General features: G+C 34.6%; 1 protein-coding gene across 1 annotated transcript in view; it reads right to left on the reverse strand.

Moving 5' to 3' along the window:
• The window catches only part of LOC136033311 (tyrosine-protein kinase Dnt-like), a 174,773-nt gene that overhangs the window by 31,915 nt on the left and 118,319 nt on the right, over window positions 1-24,539 (reverse strand). Inside the window, exons 7-8 of the mRNA XM_065714085.1 lie at window positions 14,784-14,937; window positions 8,531-8,662 (exon numbers count right to left, since the gene is read on the reverse strand). Coding sequence (XP_065570157.1) covers window positions 8,531-8,662; window positions 14,784-14,937 — 286 coding nt within the window. The remainder of the gene's footprint in view (window positions 1-8,530; window positions 8,663-14,783; window positions 14,938-24,539) is intronic.

The following is a 24,539-nucleotide window of genomic DNA, read 5'->3' on the forward strand; positions in this document are numbered from 1 at the left end:
TGTATTTGAATTACATAATGACTTAAACGTGGAGTGCCACGTTTGCCGCACAGTTCCAACACGCACAGAATAGTTCCATCACTTGTAACATAGTCCTCAAAAAACTTACAACGGTTACGTGATTACTGAAAAAAGGTGACCCTTCAGAGTAAAAAAAAAAAAAAAACTTTGCCTATAGCTTGGATTCCATGATTGTGAAAGTACAGCTTCTTTTGAGGAGGGGTTTCTCTTAAGGGTCAAGAGTATTAACACAGCTACTGTTTGTTCGGTTAATATAATCTATGAAGTAATCAAAATATAAGTTTCCTGGGAAATTATTATAAAGTATGTGACACTTACTCGACTGTCACTTCGGAAATTTCCACCTTAAGGAAATAGGATATGAACTGAAGAATTCTGTCAAATCTAATTTCCTTGAAGCTTAAGATAGTATCCCCCAAAACATGTTGAAAATCTTGTCACGATTCGGAAATATAAAAAAACATACTTCAAAGACAAGCCAAGAAAATGTTTTCCTATTAGATTGCTTCGATCAAAATTAAATAATGTGGCTTCGCTTTGAGACGGGAATGCTAAGAAATAATACATGTTACGTTCAACTCAAGTGGAACTTCAAAAATATAAATTGGATGAACTTCCTTGGAAGTTAGGTGAGGGTGCATTTCCACTCCCCTTTTTTCTAATCACAAAATACTTCAATATAGCTATCTTAAAATAGGAATAAAAAACAACTAAGCGAGGGAGTAAACAAAAAAACACGCCTCAAAACTACAATACGACAAGAAAAGGAGAGAAAAAGAGAGAGAGTGAGAGAGAGAGAGAGAGAGAGAGAGAGAGAGAGAGAGGAGAGAGAGAGGAGAGAGAGAGAGAGAGAGAGAGAGAGAGAGAGAGAGAGAGAGAGAGAGAGAGAGAGAGAGACAGAAAGAGAGATAAGAAGCAAATTTTCCTCACTGCAGATAAATTGACAACAGCAGAATATGAACTAAGTACTATTGTTGCTGTCCCCTGAAAGATCCCCTGAGAACGAACATCAAGATGAGATTCTCTTTGGGAGGATATTAGGCGCTTTTGGAGTCATGTAAATTTACTTCTGTTTATAGCTTTTGATTGGCACACTCGAATTTGATAATGTTTAGACATTTAGGTTTAGCCTAAATTCATGTGTAGGCTATCGATTGTTTGAATTTTTTTTTTATAATGTACTTACCAAATTCATTCCCAACGTTTCCAGTTTCAATTACTATTGGCATGGCTCTTTGGTAAAGGCGCGTAAATATAGTTGCAAAAGTTGAAACTACATGTTGAACTCATAATTCGGTAGCCATGTAAACATCCATATTACGTTTAAGGTTTTGTTAAGTTAATCTCATTTCTTAGTTTAACTTTTAATGTAAAAAAGAAAGTAGTAAGAGCGAAGTTTTTTTTTGGAAAAATATATTCTACCTGGGCCTATTTCTATTCCGTTAGGATCAAAATGATACAATGACGAGTTTTTGTGAAAAGGATTTATGTTTTTTCGACACTGAAAATGTGTGAAGTTTTTGACATGGATAAATCAACCCAAATAGAACGTGCATAAGAATTATTTCCCAAGAAGCGTCTTTTTAATGGTTTTAAAACAGTTTCTAAACTTCTGTAGTGGTAAAGCCCTGTCTCTGATATTTTCTAATACACTTCTTGGAACAACAACTAGAAACGACGTATCTATTTGGTAACTCGAGTCCATTCAAAGTTGTACATCTGACGTTTGTAGGAGAATAAAATATTCTTCCGTCAACTAACGTGCCGATACAAAAATAAAAGGCGTGAAAAAGATCAAATTTTATAATACAATTATTGATTTATAATACTAAACCATAATACTTAAGACTATAACATTTGTGCTGTAGAATTTAAAATATCAAATTATAAATAAAGCAACATAATCCAAACTTCAATATTTTTATCTTATTTTTAAATTAGAATTTAAAAAACTAGAGTCCAAGAGAGCCTTTTTTCAAAATTAATAGCACAGTTGGTAAGATGCATAGTAAGATGGGATCTGCAAATTATTTTCCTTTTTTTATTAGAGAGAAAAAAAGACGCTATTTTAAGGGAATGAGAGAACTGCTCGCAATAAATCCGATTTTTAAAAATAATTAAAAAGTAGCACCACCTAATATGCCTCGAATTTTTATCTCCTAAAAAGCTGCTTCTCAAGCTGAATCCTCAATTAAATTCCCCCTCATTTTTTTTTATTCAGCAGTAAGGTAACACTTAAAGTGCCTAGGACATTATAATAATAAAAAACAATCACCCCTGGATCCACTTTAGGTCCATTCACACCTGGAAACCGTGATTTTTAAAGAAGTTTTTCTTGGTTGTTTCAAAATTATCAATTTTTTAGAGGAGTCTGACATTTTTGTCAATGCTGCCATATTTAACAACTCTTGTCGTCCGTAAAAATGCAAACGTTAGCAATATTTTGATTCTCAAAGACATCTACAGTTTCAAAGGAAAGCTACGCCTGTTTAAGCGGTTTGGCACCCCATATTTATAGCCTAAATTTCGTCTTTTTCCTCCTTATTAATTTTTTTTTAATTTCAAGTATCTATATATATATATATATATATATATATATATATATATATATATATATATATATATATATATATATAGTTTCGCAAGTTCTTGCTTAATCATTTCAAACTGTTAGAACTAGTTTTTAATGTCATTGGTAATTTAAGAGGTACTACGCAGTCGCAAGGAGGAGAATTTTTCGATAACTACAAAACCAACCCCTTGTGACTTTAATTCCGTACAAGCGAACCCTGACTTAACGTAAATTTTTCAAATTTCATACAGTATCATTTTGTGCCAAGAAAAATGAGAAGAAACCCAGGAGCAAACTTTGAAGGGAAAACTTTTTTTAGAAACTTTAGTGTCATAGATACCAACGAATATTAATACTTAACGGATTATTTAAGGACTACTTACTCAAAAATACTTAACAACTACTGCAACAACTAAGAAGAAAATATGGAGGAGAACTGCGAAAAAAGAAACAGACGATTAGTCTTGCAAACACATTGAGTTGCCTTAAATAATAGTCAGAGTGTAAAAAGCGTTGATTTCAATATTCAACAATATTAATTTCCAACATTAGTTTCAATTCAACATTAATTAACATTCAACATTTTCAGCATTAATTAATTTCAACATTAATTTCAGTATTAAATAGAATGTATACTTCGGATTTTTAATCGGGCTAAGGCAAACTCTGCCTAAGCTTAGACTGTTCAAACTTCATATTAATCCATTTTGGATCAAAATATACAAGAAGAAGCTTAGGGAATAAACCATTAACCAATTTTTTTTTTTTACATTTTAGTGTGATAGATAGCCAAGGAAACCGCCTACTTATCAACTACTCAAACAGTTTGTGGTAACGAACTGTACTAAGGAGCGATCCGGCTCAATAGTAAACGAAACTTTGAAAAATGGAATTTTGATACTAATAGATACATCAAAAGAATCGGATTTTTATGCTAATTTAAAATATATAAGCTTCATTGAATTTAGTCTTACTTATCAAAAATTACGAGCCTGAGAAAATTTGCCTTATTTTAGAAAATAGGGGGAAACACCCTCTAGAAGTAACACAACGACCCGGCTCAATAGTAACCAAAACTCTAAAAAACGGAATTTTGATACCAATAGCTACGTAAAAAGAATTGCATTTTAATTCTGATTGTAAATATATAGGTTTCATCAAGTTTAGTCTTACCCATCAAAAGTTAAGAGCCTGAGAAAATTTGTCTTATTTTAGAAAATAGGCTGGAAACACACCCGAAAATCACACCATCGTATTCAGCGTATCAGAGAACCCTACTGTAGAATTTTCAAGCTCTTATGTACAAAAATGTGGAATCTCGTATTTTTCGCAGAAGACAAATCACGGGTGCGTGTAAATTTTTTTTTTTCAGAGGTGATCGTATCGACCCAGTGGTCCTAGAATATTGCGAGAGGGCTCATTCTAACGGAAATTAAAAGTTCTAGTGCCCTTTTTAAGTGACAAAAAATACAGGAGGGCACCTAGACGCCCTCCCACACTCATTTTTTTCCCAAAGTCAACGGGTCAAAATTCTGAGATATCCATTTTGTTCAGCATAGTCAAAAAACCTCATAACTATGTCTTTGGGGACAAACTACTCCCTCACAGTCCCCAGGGGAGGGGTTACAAGTTATAAACTTTCAACGGTGCTTACATATATTAATGGTTATTGGGAAGTGTACAGACGTTTTCAGGGGAATTTTTTATTGGATAGGTAGGAGGTTGAGGGGAGGGGATTACATGGGAGGATCTTTCCATGGAGGGATTAGTCAGGGGAGAAGAGAATTTCAATGAAGGGGGTGCAGGATTTTCTAATATCATTTAAAACAAAAACCAATGAAAAGATAATTATGAAAAAGTTTTTCTCCGTATATGAAATGGGTTGTCCCCTCCGCAAGCCCTCGCTCTTTACCCTAAAGCTTTTAATTGTTTTAAAAAAGTAGAATTGTGGCAAAGAGTAAAACTTTAGCGTAAATAGCGAGGGATTGCGGAGGGGGCAACCCATTTCATATACGGAGTAATTTCTGTTCGTTTTAAGTTTTAATGTCGCTCCTTACTTTCAGTTAAAAAAACTAGTCAACTGGTCAAAATTCTGAGATATCCATTTTGTTCATCATAGTCAAAAAACCTCATAACTATGTCTATGGGGACAAACGACTCCCTCACAGTCCCCGGGGGAGGGGCTACAAGTTATAAACTTTCAACGGTGTTTACATATATTAATGGTTATTGGGAAGTGTGCAGACGTTTTCCAGGGGAATTTTTTATTGGATAGGTAGGAGGTTGAGGGGAGGGGGATTACATGGGAGGATCTTTCCATGGAGGGATTAGTCAGGGGAGAAGAGAATTTCAATAAAGGGGGCGCAGGATTTTCTAATATCATTTAAAACAAAAACCAATGAAAAGATAATTATGAAAAAGTTTTTCTCCGTATATGAAATGGGTTGTCCCCTCCGCAAGCCCTCGCTCTTTACCCTAAAGCTTTTAATTGTTTTAAAAAGTAGAATTGTGGCAAAGAGTAAAACTTTAGCGTAAAGAGCGAGGGATTGCGGAGGGGACAACCCATTTCATATACGGAGTAATTTCTGTTCGTTTTAAGTTTTAATGTCGCTCCTTACTTTCAGTTAAAAAAACTAGTCAACTGGTCAAAATTCTGAGATATCCATTTTGTTCAGCATAGTCAAAAAACCTCATAACTATGTCTATGGGGACAAACGACTCCCTCACAGTCCCCGGGGGAGGGGCTACAAGTTATAAACTTTCAACGGTGTTTACATATATTAATGGTTATTGGGAAGTGTGCAGACGTTTTCAGGGGAATTTTTTATTGGATAGGTAGGAGGTTGAGGGGAGGGGATTACATGGGAGGATCTTTCCATGGAGGGATTAGTCAGGGGAGAAGAGAATTTCAATGAAGGGGGCGCAGGATTTTCTAATATTATTTAAAACAAAAACCAATGAAAAGATAATTATGAAAAAGTTTTACTCCGTATATGAAATGGGTTGTCCCCTCCGCAATCCCTCGCTCTTTACACGCACCCGTGATTTGTCTTCTGGCAAAAAATACGAAATTCCACATTTTTTTTAGATAGGAGCTTGAAGTTTTTGCTACAGAGTTCTCTGTCACGCCGAATGCGATGGTGCGATTTTCGTTAAGATTCTATGACTTTTAGGGGATGTTTCCCCCTATTTTCCAAAATAAGGCAAATTTTCTCAGGCTCGTAACTTTTGATGACAAAGACTAAATTAATTGAAACTTATATATTTAGATCAGCGTGAAAATTCGATTCTTTTGATGTATCTTTTAGCATCAAAATTCCGTTTTTTAGAGTTTCGTTTACTATTGAGCCGGGTCGCTCCTTACTTAAATTAAAAGTTCTAGTGCCCTTTTTAAGTGACAAAAAATACAGGAGGGCACCTAGACGCCCTCCCACGCTCATTTTTTCCCCAAAGTCAACGGGTCAAAATTCTGAGATATCCATTTTGTTCAGCATAGTCAAAAAACCTCATAACTATGTCTTTGGGGACGAACTACTCCCTCACAGTCCCCGGGGGAGGGGCTACAAGTTATAAACTTTCAACGGTGTTTACATATATTAATGGTTATTGGGAAGTGTACAGACGTTTTCAGGGGAATTTTTTATTGGATAGGTAGGAGGTTGAGGGGAGGGGATTACATGGGGGGATCTTTCCATGGAGGGATTAGTCAGGGGAGAAGAGAATTTCAATGAAGGGGGTGCAGGATTTTCTAATATAATTTAAAACAAAAACCAATGAAAAGATAATTATGAAAAAGTTTTTCAACTGAAAGTAAGGAGCAGCATTAAAAAAAACGAACGGAAATTATTACGCATATGAGGGGTTCATCACCTCCTAAATACCTGCTCTTTACGCTAAAATATTTTTAGTAATTTAAACTATTTTTTCTACGGTCTTTGTGATTCAGGGGTCATTCTTAAAGAATTGGGACAAAATTTAAGCTGTAGTATAAAGAGCAAGGTATTAAAGAGGGGGCAAACCCCCTCATACACGTAATGAAAATATACGAATATAGAAGTTTGTTACGAAATTTAATTCGGAAGTTACGTATATTTTTTTTTAGTAAAAACGTTCGTAAGAAATTAAAGGTTCTAGTTGCCTTTTTAAGTAACCAAAAGATTGAAGGGCAACTAGGCCTCCTCCCCCACTCCTTTTTTCTCAAAAAAGTCCGATCAAAACTAAGAAAGTAATTTAGCAAAAAAAAAGTATACAAATTTTGTTCTAAGTGTTCTTGTGCGGAGAGCCAAAATCAAAACATGCATTAATTAATTTTTTTTTTTTTTTTTTAACTGAAAGTATACTCCGTATACGGAGTGATTTCTGTTCGTTTTAAGTTTTAATGTTGCTCCTTACTTCCAGTTAAAAAAAACCTGTTTTTTTATTTAATTACTATAAAGACAACAATAAAAAAAAGCTGAAAGAGAACCATAAAAACCCGACCTAATAAATTAATTAAAAAGAAAAAAAGTTTTTTTGAACTGAATGTAAGGAGAAACATTGAAACTAAAAAATCATTCTACATATGGGGGGGGGGGTGCCCCCACTCCTCAATACATCACTCTTCGCTCTGAAGTTTTTATTGCTTTTAAAAAAGCTTCTTATTATAATTAAGCGGCCCTTGTGTTTCAGGAGTGGTTCTTAAAGAATTGGGACAAAGAGTCAATTCTTAGTGTAAAGAGCGGAATATTGAGGAAGGGGCACCCCTAACCAAATACGGAATGATTTCTGTTCTTTTTTAGTTTTAATGCTGCTCCTTATTTTCAGTTGAAAAGCAAGTTTCAGTTGAAAATTAAGTTTCCGATCGTTTTTCAAATTATGCCGGCAAATCTGGCTCCTTTCCATGAAAAATTCCCTCCGCTTACAGAAAACTCCTCCGCGGGAAATTCATTCTATTTAAAACACCCCACTCCCCAGGAAATTCCCGGCTCGGTAATTCTATCCCCGCTGAAAAGTCTCCCACAAAATTTCTTGCGTACGATTCCGCCAGAAAAATACTCCTTAGCATACTTTCATTTGAATAAGACTTTAATTCCCAATCGTTTTTCAAATTATGCCGGCAATCCCCCCTTCCATGGAATTCTTTTTACAGAAATCCTCTGTCCCCAGTATGAATTTACTCCCGCAGAAAATTCTCCATGGAGAATTTCCCCGCGGATATGCCCCCCTAAGGAAAAACTCACTGAAAATTTTCCCCGGACAGTACCACTGGAATATTTCCACATGCAAAATTGACTCGGCAAAGAGAAAGAGACAAATTTTTGAGAGGTGTTTCTCCCCTTTTTCAAAAATCAGGGAATTTTTCTTGTGCTCTTAGCTTTTGATAGGCAACACACAACTTAATGAATTTTACATATTTAGAATCAGCGTAAAAAGCTAATATTGGTTTCAAAATTTCTTTTTTTAATTTCGGTTACTATTAAGCCGAGTTGCCCCTTACTCAAAGTTTGTTACTACAAACTGTTTGATATATTTGAAATAAAGACTAGGAAGAGCGTAAAACAAATTTATCTTATGTTTACAAAATACTTTGGAATTTTAACCTGTACATCTCTTCTCTTTCTTCTTTTTACCTTCTTTATTTTCTTTTACGGTTTTTTCGTTTGGCTTTTGCTGCTTGTTTTGTCAATTTGTTTTTTTTTTTTTATTTTCTGAAGTTGTTTGTGGTACCTGTCCAAATACTAATGGATCACTCGGACACATCGAGCTTTGCTCTCCGTTGGCTCCGAGTTGTAAATTTGTTTTTACGATCTGTACTAATAAAGACTTATATGGTCGGGTCTTCGCGATTCATCATGGGAAAATAGGAATAAAAACTACTAGAAGGTGTCAAAAGTGCAACACGTGAATAAAACGTAAATAACTACGTGAATAGATAGATATAGATAAAAAAAAACTCACATGCAATTTCTTGCTGCAATATCTCTGTGTACCATATTCTTTCTATGTAAGTATTCGAGACCAGATGATATTTGTAGGCCTATTTCACAAACAGTAAGAGCGTCCAATGGTTGGCCACATTCTTGTAAAAACCTGAAAAAAAGTTCGTTTTTAAACATTTAGAGAAGTTTAAAAGTAACAAATAGTTTCTAGAATTTGAATTAGATTTCCTCTTCAAGGAAAGCGTCACAGTACACTGTCAGCTGTAGATATACGTAAAAAAAAAAGAACAGACTAGTAGCGGTAATATATGATGAGGTAAAGGTTAACGTACAGTAAAAGTAGAAAGATGTTTGTGTCTATGTTCTAGTTTTTCTGTTTAGCGGCCTTCCTGAGGTGATTATCAGCCAGCCCATTAGACAGTTCTAATTTTTCGTTCTTCCCTCTTAATTGTCTTTGTAATGGCTATCTCCTAATATCCATGCTTAAGTAAAGATCTGTATTTAAAACCATATAAAAAGACCATAAAGAAATCAGTAGCAGACTTCAGTAAAAAGAATTCTGACATATACGTGACCTTGTATATCTAAGTTTGCCTATCTTTGGTTCCAGGTCTATCATATCAGTTCAGATACGGGAGAGAACAAAGCCACTAGATTTAAATCTAGGAGCTATATAAACAGAAAGAAATAATTAAGTATTTTTATTACCCCCTCCCCATTCATGAATGAAAGAGGAGGGGCTCTATTGCGCCCCCCAGTCCAAAATTTCCTAAGTTTCTTGGCACTTATTATTCAGATAGTGAAATATTTTTACTCCTTGTCGAGTGAAAGTTTCATCGTACGTCTTCCCGTCAGCATTGATTTTACAATTGTCACAGCTCTGTTTTAATGATCCACTTTATGTGGATTATTGTTTTCAAGCTTCTATCTGCAAAAACGTTTCAAATCGTATTTTTTTTTTTTTTAATAGAAGAAAGATAATGGATGCGTCTTTATTTATATTTTTTTCAACAACTGTTCGTTAGTATCCGTCCATGGCAATTCATATTTGTTTGGATTTTGAGCAAATCGCGGATATTGGCGAATAGCTCACTTTATTGTTTGCTAGGTATTTGATTTTAATTCTTCTAATTTTTGAACTGTTATTGAATTTTATTTAATTTTTTGGCATTTTTTTTCATTGGTTTTGTTGTACTTTCTGCGCTTGTTTTTGGTTTTTGTTTTTTCCTGATCAGATTATTTTGTTGGCGCTGAAGAAAAGAGGCAGTTGTTCTCCCGAAATATTCGCTTTCTGTGTTTTCTTCCGTATTTTCATTTGGCCTTTAAAAGACCCCATTTTTGATCGTTTTCTTTCTTTAAGCTATGGCAGGCCAATGTGGTTTAAGAAATTTCTTATGCCGAAATATAATCATGTATAATACATCAAATCCATTAAAAAGGGTGGGGGGTCTATCTTAATTTTTAGTACGGTATCTTCTTGGACAGAGTTGCTAGTTTCACGAAATTCTAAAAATTGCAGAAATATATATTAGATACAGCGTTTCAAATATACATGTATATTACAAATATACAGCGGTATGTGAATACATGTTTCACATACCGCTTCCAATTTCTACGCTTAAGGTAGTGTTGTATCATTTCCAAATCTGAAGATTAAAGTCAGTGGTGTCATTACAAAAAACGGAAAATACATCCTCCCTGTAAGGGTATTACTCCAAAAATTTACTCCCCACTAAAAATTCCCCAAGACCAACCCCCCTGCCAAAGATGTCCCTATATTTCCCAATAACAAGTACTATCTTTAAGCAATGGACACATTAAAAAAGATGCTTGAATTTTTACAACGGGGTTCTCTGACTGTTCTGTGGGTTGGGAGGGAGGGAGATACCTCAAAATGTGCATTTTAATTCCAAAACTTCTCGGCTCTCATTATCCATCAGATAAATACAGAATTAGTCGTAAGGGAGAGACAAGGGGAGGGCGGAGTAAGAAATTGATTTAATCGATCCCCAGGACCGTAACCAGGATTTTTGTTGAGGAACGGGGTACAAAAGAAACTTTAAAAAATGCAACAAAAATGTGAAATTGATATATCCTATACTTTCTTATGATTTCTGGAACACTTCTGGTGTCCGCTGTTTTTATGAAAGGAGAGAGTAACATTAAACCCCAAAATGAGCAGAACTTATTCCGTATAGGAGGGAAACTGCCCGTTCGTAATTTGTTAATCTCAAAAATTTGGGGATCGATTTAATCGATCTCCAGTACCGTAACCAGGATTTTTGTTGAGGAGGGGGGTACAAAAGAAACTTAAAAAAACGCAACAAAAATGTGAAATTGATATATCCTATACTTTCTTATGATTTCTGGAACATTTCTGGTCTACACTGTTATTATGAAAGGAGAGAGTAACATTAAACCCCAGAATGAGCAGAACTTATTCCGTATAGGAGGGGAACTGCCCGTTCCTCATCCACACCTCCACCGCATGATCGCAGAAACTTAGTAGGATGCTTATTAGATCAGAAATAGAGAGTTAAATTCCTTTTTTGATAAATCGAAAGCGATTGGAGAAAAACCAGACACTGGAGAGTATTTTCCAGGGGAGTAATTTCCGAAGGAAGATTTTCCGCAGGGGGGTATTTTCCGGAGGTATTTTCCACCGGCAGGGGGTGGTATTTTACTGGGAGTATTTTCCGAGGGGGGCTATTTTCCGCGGAGATATTTTCCGAGGGGGATTTGCACAGGGATATTTTCCGGGGGGTGTTATCTGGAGGGGTAAATACCAGCCATCGTAGTTTGCATAGACACACATAAGATATGCAGTAATATATATATATATTATATATATATATATATATATATATATATATATATATATATATATATATATATATATATATATATATATATATATATATATATATATATATATATATATATATATATATATATATATATATATATATATATATATATATATATATATATATATATATATATATATGAATTTCAGAAACTGCTAAAATACAACTGCTTGCACCAAAAGAGCCCACGTGAAATGTCCATCATTTTGATTGGCTGTGCAGATCAGCAGTTGTGTGTGCGGGAAGCTGAGAGGTTGCGAGTTGCTTAGTTTGGTATTGTAGCTAGAGCCCAAAAGTGCTTAAACCTGAAGGGAGGGCTGCTTTTAGGGTTCGTGGTTCACGGGGTACAATTAAACTTGGTCACAGAGGGCGGTAAATAAAATTACCATCGATTAGTTAATTGTAAATCATAGTAAGATAAAAAGAGTAAAATCATTTCGTTACCTAGAGATTATTTTTGATGAGCTTTTATCTTTCCGAAAAAATTCTGATTATTTGATATTGAAACTTACCTAAAACTCAGGTTGGCTTCATAGATTGAAACAGGTGTTTCCTTTTTCCATCCTTAAAATTTTATACCTTAATCTATTTGAATCACGTCTTAATTATTGCCCTGTAATATATCTCAACACAATTATCGTCTATCTGCAACCTCTTCAGATAATTAAAAAATAAGGCAAATAGAATTCTGGGTACTTTTACTCATCGCCCTGTGAGGCTCAAAAATCTGTCAGAAACCCAAGCTTTATATAATTTTCTCAATATACTTAATCTCAAACAAAGTGCTTAGAGCAATGTTGTATTATGATATTCAATCGTCAACAAATTATTTCCACGATTTGGGAATAATTGAGACTCCCATTTCTCCTACCCATCACGTCCACTCCAAGAATTATCAAATCCCCCCAATCAAATCAGAAAGAGCTAGATTCTCAATCAGATACCAGATTTCTCATGTTGTAAATAAACTTAATTTGGTAGATATGTCCCCAAGTTTCAAGAGCCGATTTCTTTGAAAAAACATATTTCAAAAATAGTTCTTTGTCTGGATGTTGGGATTGATGAATAATAGATTTTAGTATGAATTTTGTTGTGGTGTTCTCGCGCTGGGCCGGCCTTCCCTGTTATCTCCTACCTTATATGTTTTTTTTCTTTTTTTTTTGTTATTTCGGCATTCTTTCTACCTCTGTTTTATGGCCGACACATCGAGCCCTGCTCCCCGTCGTCCAGTTTAGAAAATTATTAATTATGTAGTTTGGTCAATAAAAGATCTTGTCTTGTCCCCTCTCCACTAAAATCTTCACATTTACCAACAAATGACTTAGCGCCATCGCCTTAAAAGTTTTTCCTACGGCACCTCCCTTAGCCACGACGACCGGGTCAAGGGCTTCTCTTTCAACCAATCTTGCGTAAAGGGCATCTTTAAAGGTTGTGTTAGTGACCTCGGATCGTTTGAGTCGGTTAATATTTCAGAGTATATTTTAAGAAAAAGTATAGGAAGGCACAGTTTCTTTATCGGTTGATTTAAATAGGCTATTTTTTTCATAAAGAGACACAACATCAGAAACACAACACGCCATGGCCCAGGGTCGTATCCATGATTTTTTGGGGGGGATTCCACAAAAGAAACTTAAAAAAACGCATCAAAATTTGTTGTTTCATTTTTATTATGTTTTTACAACAAACATTTCAGGGAAGAGAAGAGGTTCAAGCCCCCAACCCCCCACTGAATACGGCCTTGCCTGTTGAAGGCACAATGTCCGAGGAACCCATGGTGATTAAAACAAACAATGTAAGTTAAATAAAATACTTGAACAATCAATCAAAGTGATTAACAAAGATTAATGTCTTTTACTTCCCTGTCAAAACTGTATCTTAATTCCAATTGTTTATTTTTATTGCGTATTTTTGTTAGACAATCATATTATTCCTTAACTGTATGTCAGTAAGGGTAGCGAAATAATAACGGTAGTCAAGTTTTTAGCCACTAAAAATAGAACAAAATTGATTGGCTCTTTTATGAAATTAAATTAAAAAAACAAGTTTTTTTTAACTGAAAGTAAGGAGCGATATCAAAACTTAAAAAGAACAGAAATTACTCCGTATATGAAAGGGGCTGTTTCCTCCTCAACGCCCCGCTCTTTACGCTAAAGTTTGACTCTTTCTCTCAATTCCACTTTTTAAAATAGTAACACGCATCCGTGATCCGTTTTATGGCAAAAACGCAAAATTCCACATTTTTGTAGATAAGAGTTTGAAACTTCTACTGTAGAGTTCTCTGATACGCTGAATCTTATGGTGTGATTGTCGTTAAGATTCTATGACTTTTAAGGGGTGTTTTCCCTTATTTTCTAAAATAAGGCAAATTTTCTCGTAACTTTCGATGGGTAAGTGTAAACTTAATGAAACTTATATATTCAAAATCAGCATTGAAATGCAATCCTTTTGATGTAACTATTGCTATAAAAATTCCATTTTTTAGAGTTTCGGTTGATATTGAGCCGGGTCGCTCCTTACTACAGTTCGTTACCACCAACTGTTTGATTTTAATTCTGTAAAACTAACGAAGGTTTTTAGTCACAACCTTATTTACAAGTAAACTCTCTGTTTCTCTGTGATTCAATGGTAAAACAATAGTAACAATAAAATTGACAATAGTGGTAGCGATAGTACAGCTTAAAAAATAAGAAGGATAATATAAAAAAAATTAAAAGAAAAGACCATATCAAATAAATGTTATTATATATTTTGAGACTAGGCAGATAAAACAACGGGATTGTAAAATCCAAATAAAAGGAATATTCATCTGTAAAGAAAGTACATTAATTCAAGATAAATTTAATCAACTAAATAAAACTGAACTAATAAAGAGAAATTTTGTGAAAATAACATTGGATACACTGATAAGAAAATTTTTACTTGTGACGAGTAAGTTGCATTACAAGTTGTCCGTTAACAAATTTTAATACGGCTGTTATTATGACAATTTCATTTTAATTATTTTAACCAATTGACCTTATTTTCTATTTTTTTTTAACAACATTTTTTTGCCTCCTTTTTGATACATTTTTCTCTTCCCCTTTTCTTTTGCTACGTATTTCAATTGCGTTCACCTCAATCACCTCCAGGAGGTGTATGCATGCGGTGAAGGTTATTTTGAAGGAAAGGCAAAGACTAGGGGGGAAGAATTTTTAGCTTTTAAAGGAAAAATAAGACAGGCATATCATGAAGAAATACAGGATGTTATAGGAAAAGTCGAAAAAACTTGACCTTTAGGGGGGAGGAATTGGGGTGGAAGCCTATCTCTGGTTGCGCTTCTGCACTGAAGTGTTTGAGCAAAATAGCTTTTAATAAAATAATGAATTAATAAACAAAACAAAATGAATTCAAAAAAAGAGGACTCACTTCTTCATATTGACTAGTCCTTTTCCAGAATAGATAATATATGGAAGATCTCCGAACGATATTCCTATTGGAGATGCCACGTTTTTATGACTTATTCCCAAGAAACGGGAGCTTTCTTTCATAAGCTGAGTAGCATGAAACCCAGCGCCCCGTTCTGAAAGAAAAAATTAAAATTGAAAAAAGAATCACCACCAACAACAACAAAACAGACATGTGAATATTATACTTCAGATAAAACCTTCTAGGATAAACGGGTTAATCTGTGTCATTGGATAAACCAAATGGAGACAAATTTTTATGCAACGTAACGTAACTTCTACGTTTTTTGGTGTTTTTTAAGTAGCGCAATTGTAATGCATAACATATCCTCACCTTGCAACAGCATGTGTGAACAGAGATCCAAATTTTCAATTAAACATGTATATATAACTCATTGCTTGATATCAGGAACGTGGAACAGAGGCTGCCAATAATAAAAGAACACATGTTCGATAATTTCAATAAAAGATGCTTAGAACCCTTAGAAAATTCAAAAATCTGGAGGAGACGACTCCGAGACACCCCCTCCTTTATTCGTGTCTACTTGAAATAGAGCCTACTATCGTAATATGTCATACAAAGTGTGAATGGATAATCAACAAGCACGTTCACATAAGGAAAGGGGGCTTTCACGATTGCAACGTCATATCCCTTCCAATATCGATAATTCCTACGATTTTTCGATAGTTTCTTATATTTCCCATACGATTAAGCTATTTTTGAAGCTTTTCTGGAAGATATAGCAAATCATCGCATGAGTGCACGACATAACGTCTCTGTTTACACAGCCTCTTCAAATATTACTTAAGAGCAACCTCAGTAATTAAGTATATAATTTGTAAATAGTGATTCCTTGTTCATGTTAAATCAAATTAAGAACATTTTAATTCTTACAATTATTCATTTTTTACGGTTAAAAATTACCTGAATGGGTAAGTCTAATTAAAAAAGGGGCACCATCACATAGCGGTTAGATATTGATAAAAATTCTTGTTGTACTTATATCATATCATGTCATGTCATGTCAGCTTGATCTTTTCAATCTCTTTCTTACATAATACTCCAGTTCTTCTACGGTTTTCTTCTTATTGCACGATTTTTTTTTAAGAGCAGAAGGATGATATCCGTCTACAGGTCATAGTAATTTGGAAGGGCCCTCATCTGAAATAATTTCACTTATTTTTAGCATCCATTCTCACGGGTCCAGCGTTTGTTTAATTTATATTTAATGGTTGCAGCAAACACAACCCATAGTAACCGAGTGTTTTAAATGTGTTTTGAAAAAAACAAACTGTATAGGTAGAAAAAGTTCTCATTTAAAGGTCATTCAAGAATGATAAATGTGATATAGCCTTAACTTAATAAGTAAAAGTTTGTTTTCAAACCAGATTTTGGGGTATTCTGAAAGAAAAGCTTTTCTTACAGAAGAAGTAAAGAGCGAAGTTGAAACTTAAAACAAATATAAAAATTATTAAAATTGTTATACTAAAATTATTATAATATAATTTATTCCCTCACGTATTATCCAAGACGTATATACCAAACTAGCTTAAACTGACTCGTTATATTCTTCAATATTTACGAGAGATTTATTGAAAACTGTGCTTGCTTGAGTTTTTTTACAAATATAAAAAAAAACATCAAAAACATGGCATGGGAAAGGTTTTTGAAAGCCTTATAGGATAGTCTTTTATTTTTTGCAGGCAACTTATGGAATGTACAGCTTCTAAGAGAAAATCCTGTTTTGGGGTATACGTTTTTGTGTTTTCAGTAAAATACCAATAGGACGAGTCAGTTTATACGAACTAGCTATGTAGATATAATTTGCACAATCTGCGAAGCAATAATTCTTGACTGCCTTGAATCTAAAATTCATTCTTTACTTGTGAAAGAGAAATTTTTATTTTTTCAAGTTATTCCTTAACAACAGGGGTTGCGCCACTTTTCCGAAAATTTTGGCACAAAAAGAGCAAAATTAGGGTTTAAAAAAATCCTAAGACAAATTCATTCAAAAGCGTCAACAACAGTCATATGGTATCTCACAATCTCAGCGATATACTGCTCCAAACAAGCAGAAGACCATTTTCAATATTTGTGTAAACCATTTAACTTTCACCACATATGGCATGGTCTATCACGCCTGACAAAAAAAGTGGTGTGGCAGATATGTACTGCTCGTGGTGTATCAAGTGATACTTCAAGATGTATACTAGCTAGTGGAGAGTGGGAAGCCCTTTGGCCAAATGGTTAATAATTTTCCGTATATGTAAAACTGGAATATTACTACTATTTTTTTCTGAATCGTTAGTAACAACGCATGTCTGAAGGTGCACGTGCACCTTATAAACCGCAGCAGATGTGTGCCGCCAAACCCCTTTATTATCAATAGTCAGGCGTTAATCATAGACTAATAGCTGTAGGGAAACTTAAAAACTCTCTTCTTTTATCGCATAAAGACTCTCGCTAGTTTTCATCTACCCAAAAGCATGTAGAACATTTTTTAAATTGATTTAATTATGTAATTTCATTAGTTATAAGACTTCATAGTATGTTTATTGTTTGCAGGCAACTTATGGAATATACAGCTTCTAAGAGAACATCCTGTTTTTAGAGATATGTTTTTATGTTTTCAGTAAAATACCAATATGACAAGTCACTTTCTATGAGCTAGCTCTGTAGATATATTTTGCACAATCTGCGAAGCAATAATTTTTGATTGATTTGAATTTAAAATTCACTCTTTACTTGTGAAAGAGAAATTTTTATTTTTAAAAATTATTCCCTAACAATAGGAGTTGCGCTACTTTTCCCAAAAATTTGACACAAAAAGAGCAAAATTAGGGTTAGAAATAAAAATACTCAAATAAATTAATTCACAAGCTTCAACAACGCTCATATGGTATCTCACAATGCCAGCGATATACTGCTCCACGCAAGTAGAAGCCCATTTTTAATATTCGTGTAAACCATTTAACTTTCACCACAAATGGCATGGTCTATCAGGTCAGATAAAAAAGGTGGCTTGGCAGAAATGTACCTCTCGTGGTGTAATATGTAACACTCCAAGATGTGCACTAGCTAGCGGAGAGTGGGCAGCCCCTTGGCTAAATGGTTAAAAAATTTCCGTATATGTAAAACTGGAATATTACCATTATTTTTTTTCTGAATCGGAGTAACAAGGCTTGTCTGAAGGTACACGTGCAACCTAATTTCAGATCTTTGTACCTTACTTGAAGATTTCGTTTGAAACTGAATGAAGGATATAAATCTGCGCATAGGAGAGCGGGAGGGCTCATTTGAGTTTAGTTTTTAACCTGTCAGTAAGTTTCTATAGAAAGTATATAGAAAGGGTGATCGTATAGACTTCGAAAGGAAATCATTGGATTGCTAATGTGCCCTTTTTGAGATTTAGAGTGATCGGAGGGTGGAAACCTCCCCCACCCCTCGCATTATCCAAATGTATCTGATATAAATTTTGAGATGGACATTTGTTGTCGTAAAAACTTCGAAAAACTCATTCGATTGGAAATTGAAAGGGATAGTGCCCTTTTTAATTGTCAAAAGTTTAATACAGAAAGGGTAATTGTACAAATTACGGAAGGGACTCATTGAAATAGTAATCAGAAGTTCTAGTGCTTTTTTTACGGTTAAAAGTGATCAGAAGATAGATATCCCCCCCACACTTCGTATTTTCCTGAAATGCACCTGATACAAATTTTTAGATTGCCATTTGTTGTCGTAGAAACTACGAAGAGCTCATTCGATTGGAAATTGAAAGGGTGTCCTTTTCTTTTTTAATAATCGAAAGTGATATAGAAAGGGTGATCATATAAACTACGGAGGGGGCTCATTGAATTAGTAATCAGAAGTTCTAGTGCCCTTTTTACGATTAATAGTGATCGGAGAGTGGATATCCCCCCACACTTCTTATTTTCTCGAAATGCACCTGATAGAAATTTTGAGATGACCATTTGTTGCCGTAGAAACTTCGAAAAGAGCTCATTCAATTGAAAATCGGAAGAGCTAGTTCCCTTTTTAATAGTAAAGTGTGAGGGCAGCTAATCCTCCTCCCACGCCCACCGTTTCCTTAAAAAAATCCAATCCAAATTTTCAGATAAGCATTTTGCTCAACGTAATTGACAGGTCCAGAAATTATGTCTTTGAGGATGGCAACCCCTCAGAGCTCTCATGACAAGGGCTGTAAGTTATGCCCTGGGGTATATAATGTATATACAGAAAGAGTAATCGTATAAACTTCTGATATGCCTAATTGGATAACTAATCAGAAGTTCTAGTACCTTTTTTAAGATTCAGAGTGATGGCAGGGTTGATACCCCTCCCCCACACTTCGTATTTTCCCCAGATGCATCTGATAGAAATTTTTAGATAGCCATTAGTTGTCGTAGAAACTTCGAAAAAGAGCTCATTCGATTAGAAATTTAAAGAGATAGTGACCTTTTTAGTACTCGAAAGTGATTGGAGAGCAACTAATCCTCCTTCCACGCCCACAATTTCCCCTAATATATACTATCAAAATTTTAAGATAGCCATTTTGTTCAACGTAATTGAAAGGTCCGAAAATAATGTATTTATGGATGACTACCCCCTACAGCCTTCAGGGAAGGGTTGTCAGTTATACAATGGGGGCATATAAGGTTTATATAGAAAGGGTGATCACAAACTTCGATGGGGGACTCAATGGATTTTTAATCACAAGTTTTAGTCCCATTTTTTAGATTCAGGGTGATGGGAGGGTGGATAACCCCCCCCCCAGACCTTATATATTCCCGAAATACATCTGAGACAAATTTTGAGATGACTATTTGTTGTCGTAGAAACGTCAAAAAGACCTCATACGATTGGAAATTGAAAGATCTAGTGCCCGTTTTAAGAGTTAAAACTGACAGGAGGACAAATAACCCCCTCCCGCGCCCATCATATCCCCAAACATATCCGATCAAAATTTGAGATAGTCATTTTGTTCAACGTAATTGTAAGGTCCGGAAAGTATGTCTTTGAGGATAGCCCCCCCCCCCCCCTAAAAAAGCCCTTAGGGCAAGTGTTACAAGTTATAAATACCGACGTGGACACAATGTATCATTTATTTATTTTTTATTATTATTATTTTTTTTAGATATGGGTACTTCGAATCTAAGGAGTTGTCTTCAAACTTCATAAAGGCCTGATTCGATTGGAAATTGAAAGGGCTAGTGCCCTTTTTAATAGTTGAAAGTGATTGGAAGACAACAAACCCCCCTCCCTTGTTCACCATCTCCCCAACACATCCAGTCAGAATTTCGAGACAGCCATTTTGTTCAGCATAGCAGAACGGTCCAGTAACTATGTCTTTAGGGATATTAGGCATGTCAACCCCCACAGTTATGCAACTTGCCCATTGTATTTTAAAAGTAAATGCTGATTTAAACTAAATCAAAAGGCATTGTATTTTTGGTTGCCAATAAGACACCTCGGCAATATATAGAGAACAACTGGGGGTATTAGGTTGAAACTTTTGGGGCTACTACTATTACTACTTCTGCTCTTGCAATTTAAATAAATAAAAAGAGTGTCAGTGTATCCAGGTTGACAAAAAGCATAGATAGAATCTTTTGGGAATGATATTAAGTTTTGTTTTTCAGGTCAACTTCAGGAGTTTAACAATTATATTAAAAAATACTATATGTGTCAGGATTTAAAAATGTTGAAAAAGTTCATCCAACATACAAATAGCAACCCAAAATTTGGATTCTTATAGAAAAACTGTAATGATATAATTTTTTCATGACAATAAAAAACGAAGAAAAATTAATTTAAAAGAATATTTCTACAAAAAAAGTTTTTCAAAGAAAAGTAAAGAGCTGCATTAAGCCAAAAATGATCAGAAATAAAGTCAAGTAATCTTCCAAGAGTAAAACTACTAGAAATCGCTATTAATAAATAATTGAAAATCAAAACGAACAGAAATTACAATAAATAGCCGAATCAAACTCAAAATGAGCAAAAATTAACATGAGTAGGGCCGATAACCCCCATGCCTTCCCAAGACCAGAACACAATTTGCGCTTTACTGAAAACAAAATACGTTTTAAATGTTTTCACTTTTTTTCATTTCTATAAATAAACAAATATCAAAACGTTAAGGAATAAATATCTATATATGTCAATTAAACTGACAATACACGGTCATTTGCTTTTAGGCTTTTGTTTTGTTTTGTTTTTGTTTTTTTTCAGTAAAGTGCAAATTATGTACTGGTCTCGAGACCAGCAAGATAACTTGTTGTGTAGAAAAAAGTTTTCTAAATAATTTAATAAGAAGAATAGATGAGTGGAAATGAAACTTTTGTATTGACAGGGATACCAACCTCCATCTTAAACTAAATATTACTAGACTAAACTAAACCTGCAAATAACCGTGCTAGACTTTGCCCTTGTCCGAAGGGCGGGGGTTCAATCTCTGGTGTCGCCGGTAATTTGGTTTGGAACGGGGATCAGTGGCACGACTCTGTAAGCTCGGCCAGAGACGACCCAGCTCTAAATGGGTACTTGGAGAAACCTGGGGAAAGTAAACAGGGAGGGTGTGCGAAAGCAAAGGATGGCTGGCCTCCAGTCCCCATTGCACTTCCTGGTAGAAGGGCCATGAATACGGAGATCAGCACCGTCACCAAGGACTGTGGTAACTCAATGCTGTATTACTTACATACTCTTAAACTAAAATATTACCCTCCAGAGCTCATTTTTTATACGACAAAAAGGAAGGTCGTACTCGTGAGTGTTTTCAAATTGGGTTTTATCTTTTTATAGTCTCCCCTCGTCATATTATAGGCACTTCCCTCTGCAACTGCCCAAACTAGGAGCACAATAACTTATAGCTAGATAAAACTGAATAATAAAACAGAGCACTGGAACTTCTTCTAAACAGATGCAGGGATATACGTGCGTGTTTCTTGAACAAAAATACAGGTATTTCCTGAAAAGATTATTATGTGTTGTTAGTAGCCATTATCCACTTGAATAAATGATTTATTAAGAACATCGTCAGCTTTTTAGCCAGACATCTCTGATCTCTGGAAACTTTATCAAATAAGTTAGCCGTTTTAGAAACATCTTCTTGACAGTACTTTCTGAAGTAGGTTTCTCTAAACTTTTTCTATTACATTTTAAAAGTTCTCCGAGACAAGGCAATGCAAGAGTTTAGAATCATGGGGAGGAGTCGACAGCAAAACACTTTCAAAACTTGCCAACAGATCTTTCTTAGAAATATAAAACTTTCTAGGAAAAAAAACACTAAAAAAAAATCATTTTAGTACGTCACTGGCAGAGTATGATTGAATGGTGATGGTCTCCTTGTTATTATTGGGTGATTTTTGTCTTCTTTTTATTAGCTCTCTGTTAGATGCACTTTAAACCTATCTTTCCATTTAATAATAAACAAAAATAAATCTGAACTGTAACTGTTTAATTATATTTTAATTTAAAACAAACTTACTTCAAACTTGTGTTTTGCTGGATGGAAAGGATATTTTAGTACAATTATAGAAATTTGACAACATTAAATTGCAATTTCTAAATAAAATAGGTTTTTGTTCCTTCCTCCAACTTTTGATGTTTTTCGTTTAACACTTGATAACGTTCTTCAGAGCGTAAATTTTAGTGCAACACTGACGAAGCACAGTTAAAAGTTATTGGCAATTATCTCTTTTAAACTTTATAATGAGAAAAGAAATCACCAATGTAACAGCACAAACACATAAAAAAAGACAAATAATTCAAAGGCAACAACCCAAAACAAGGGCTCATTAGGAGAATACACACTAGGCTACTGGGTTTCGGCACTTTAAATTCCCTACCCTCACTTTTACTCACTTTATGTACTCACTTTAAACACGCACTTGGGCCTAAAACCTACTTTTTCGAAAAATGACAAAACGGACTATCCCTCAACAGTATCAGAGTTTCTACAGTTATCAACAGTTAAAATTGAGAGTATCAACAGTTAACAGTATCAACAGCATCACAACAGTATCAACAGTTCAGAGTTTGTTTATTTAAAAGTAAATTTACAACAAAACAACTTCAAAACAGTGTTCCGGTGACACTCCCTGGCTAAGAAGAAAAGGCAGAGAAAACAATATACCGACAAAGTAAAGAAAAAGGAATAAAATGAATATAAGAATTGAAAAACGGAATTCAATCTCGTAATCAAAACTTACCAAAATCGCAGACTAGGCAGGGGAGTAGTGCATGATTTCAAATCAAACAATCAATAAAACTCAGATAACTCATACTCAAACGAATATCTAACCCAATCCAAAGACTCAACTCCAGGGGTATGTTAAAAATATACATATGAAACATGTATTTTCATGAGCACAATTTTAGAAATCTACCAAAATTAAATGCAAATTTCTAAGTAAACACGCGTTTAGTTCTGTCCATTAACCTTTGACTAATATCAGTTAACGTTCCATAACGCTCTACGAAGCAATAGTTTTAGTGAAAGGAGGCAGCTTTGTCGTAATTATCGGGTGATTTCTGTCTCTTTGGGGCGTTAACTACTCTCTTTTACATCCACTTCAAAACCTTTTTTTTCGCTTAATGACAATCCATAAATTATTTTACAACAGAAGCTTTTTATTAGACATAAAACTTGTTTATTCCAAACTTGGCTTCTCCTTGTCAACTCGAATTTAGGTTTTCATACTTGAAAAACCGTCAACATTAGGGAAACTCCGGATAGTTATTCCATATGCATCTTAAGATCTGAATATTTGACAAACTGTATATCTTTTATGGTTCGTAAAAATGAAATTTAAACGACTATAGTCCGCATGTTTTTCTTTATGTTTGACTTTCTGTCGGAACAGCATGTTTTATGAAGAAGAAAAGAATAAACTAGTAGCAAGATTGCGTCCGTAAAAAAAAAAAATTTCAACGCAACAATACTAGTTCCAAGTAACAGAACTAAAACTTGCAACATTGTCGAAGACCATAGTAAATAAAGCTATTATTAAGTAGAAAATAATGCATATTTCTATGTCCTAGCATTAAAGTAAGTGAAATATTTTTTTTTATAAACATATCAATGCCAAGTTCCAAAGTATAAAACTGAAATTTAAGATACTATCGCAAGACTATCTGTGCAAATGTAGCTTGCATATACCGGAAAAACACAGACACACACACACACACACACACAGACACACACACACAGACACACACACACACACAGACACACACACACACAGACACACACACACACACACAGACACACACACACACACAGACACACACACACACACACACACACACAGACACACACACACACACAGACACACACACACACACACGCTAAAGTTTTTAGTACTTTAGAAAAGCTTCTGATTCTAATTAAAAAGTCCTTGTGTTTCAAGAGTCACAGAATTGGGAAACAAGGTTGAACTTTAGCGAAAAGAGCAGGGTATTGAGGTGGGGTGAATCCTTCTTATATTCGTAATAATTTCTGTTCATTTTAAGTTTTAATGTTGTTTCTAGCTTTCAGTTGAAAAATTTGTTTTTCGTTCAGATCATTTATTGAATATGCCTAAAAATGAAGCTCCCCTCCAGTTTTTTATTGTTTTAAATAGTAGAACTGTGAAAAAGAATCCGAATTTAGCGTAAAGAACGGGGTGTTGAGAAGGGGACAGACCCTTTCATATACGAAATAATTTCTGTTCGTTT

Source organism: Artemia franciscana, chromosome 11, assembly GCF_032884065.1.
Source record: "Artemia franciscana chromosome 11, ASM3288406v1, whole genome shotgun sequence".
Classification (NCBI taxonomy): Eukaryota; Metazoa; Arthropoda; class Branchiopoda; order Anostraca; family Artemiidae; genus Artemia; species Artemia franciscana.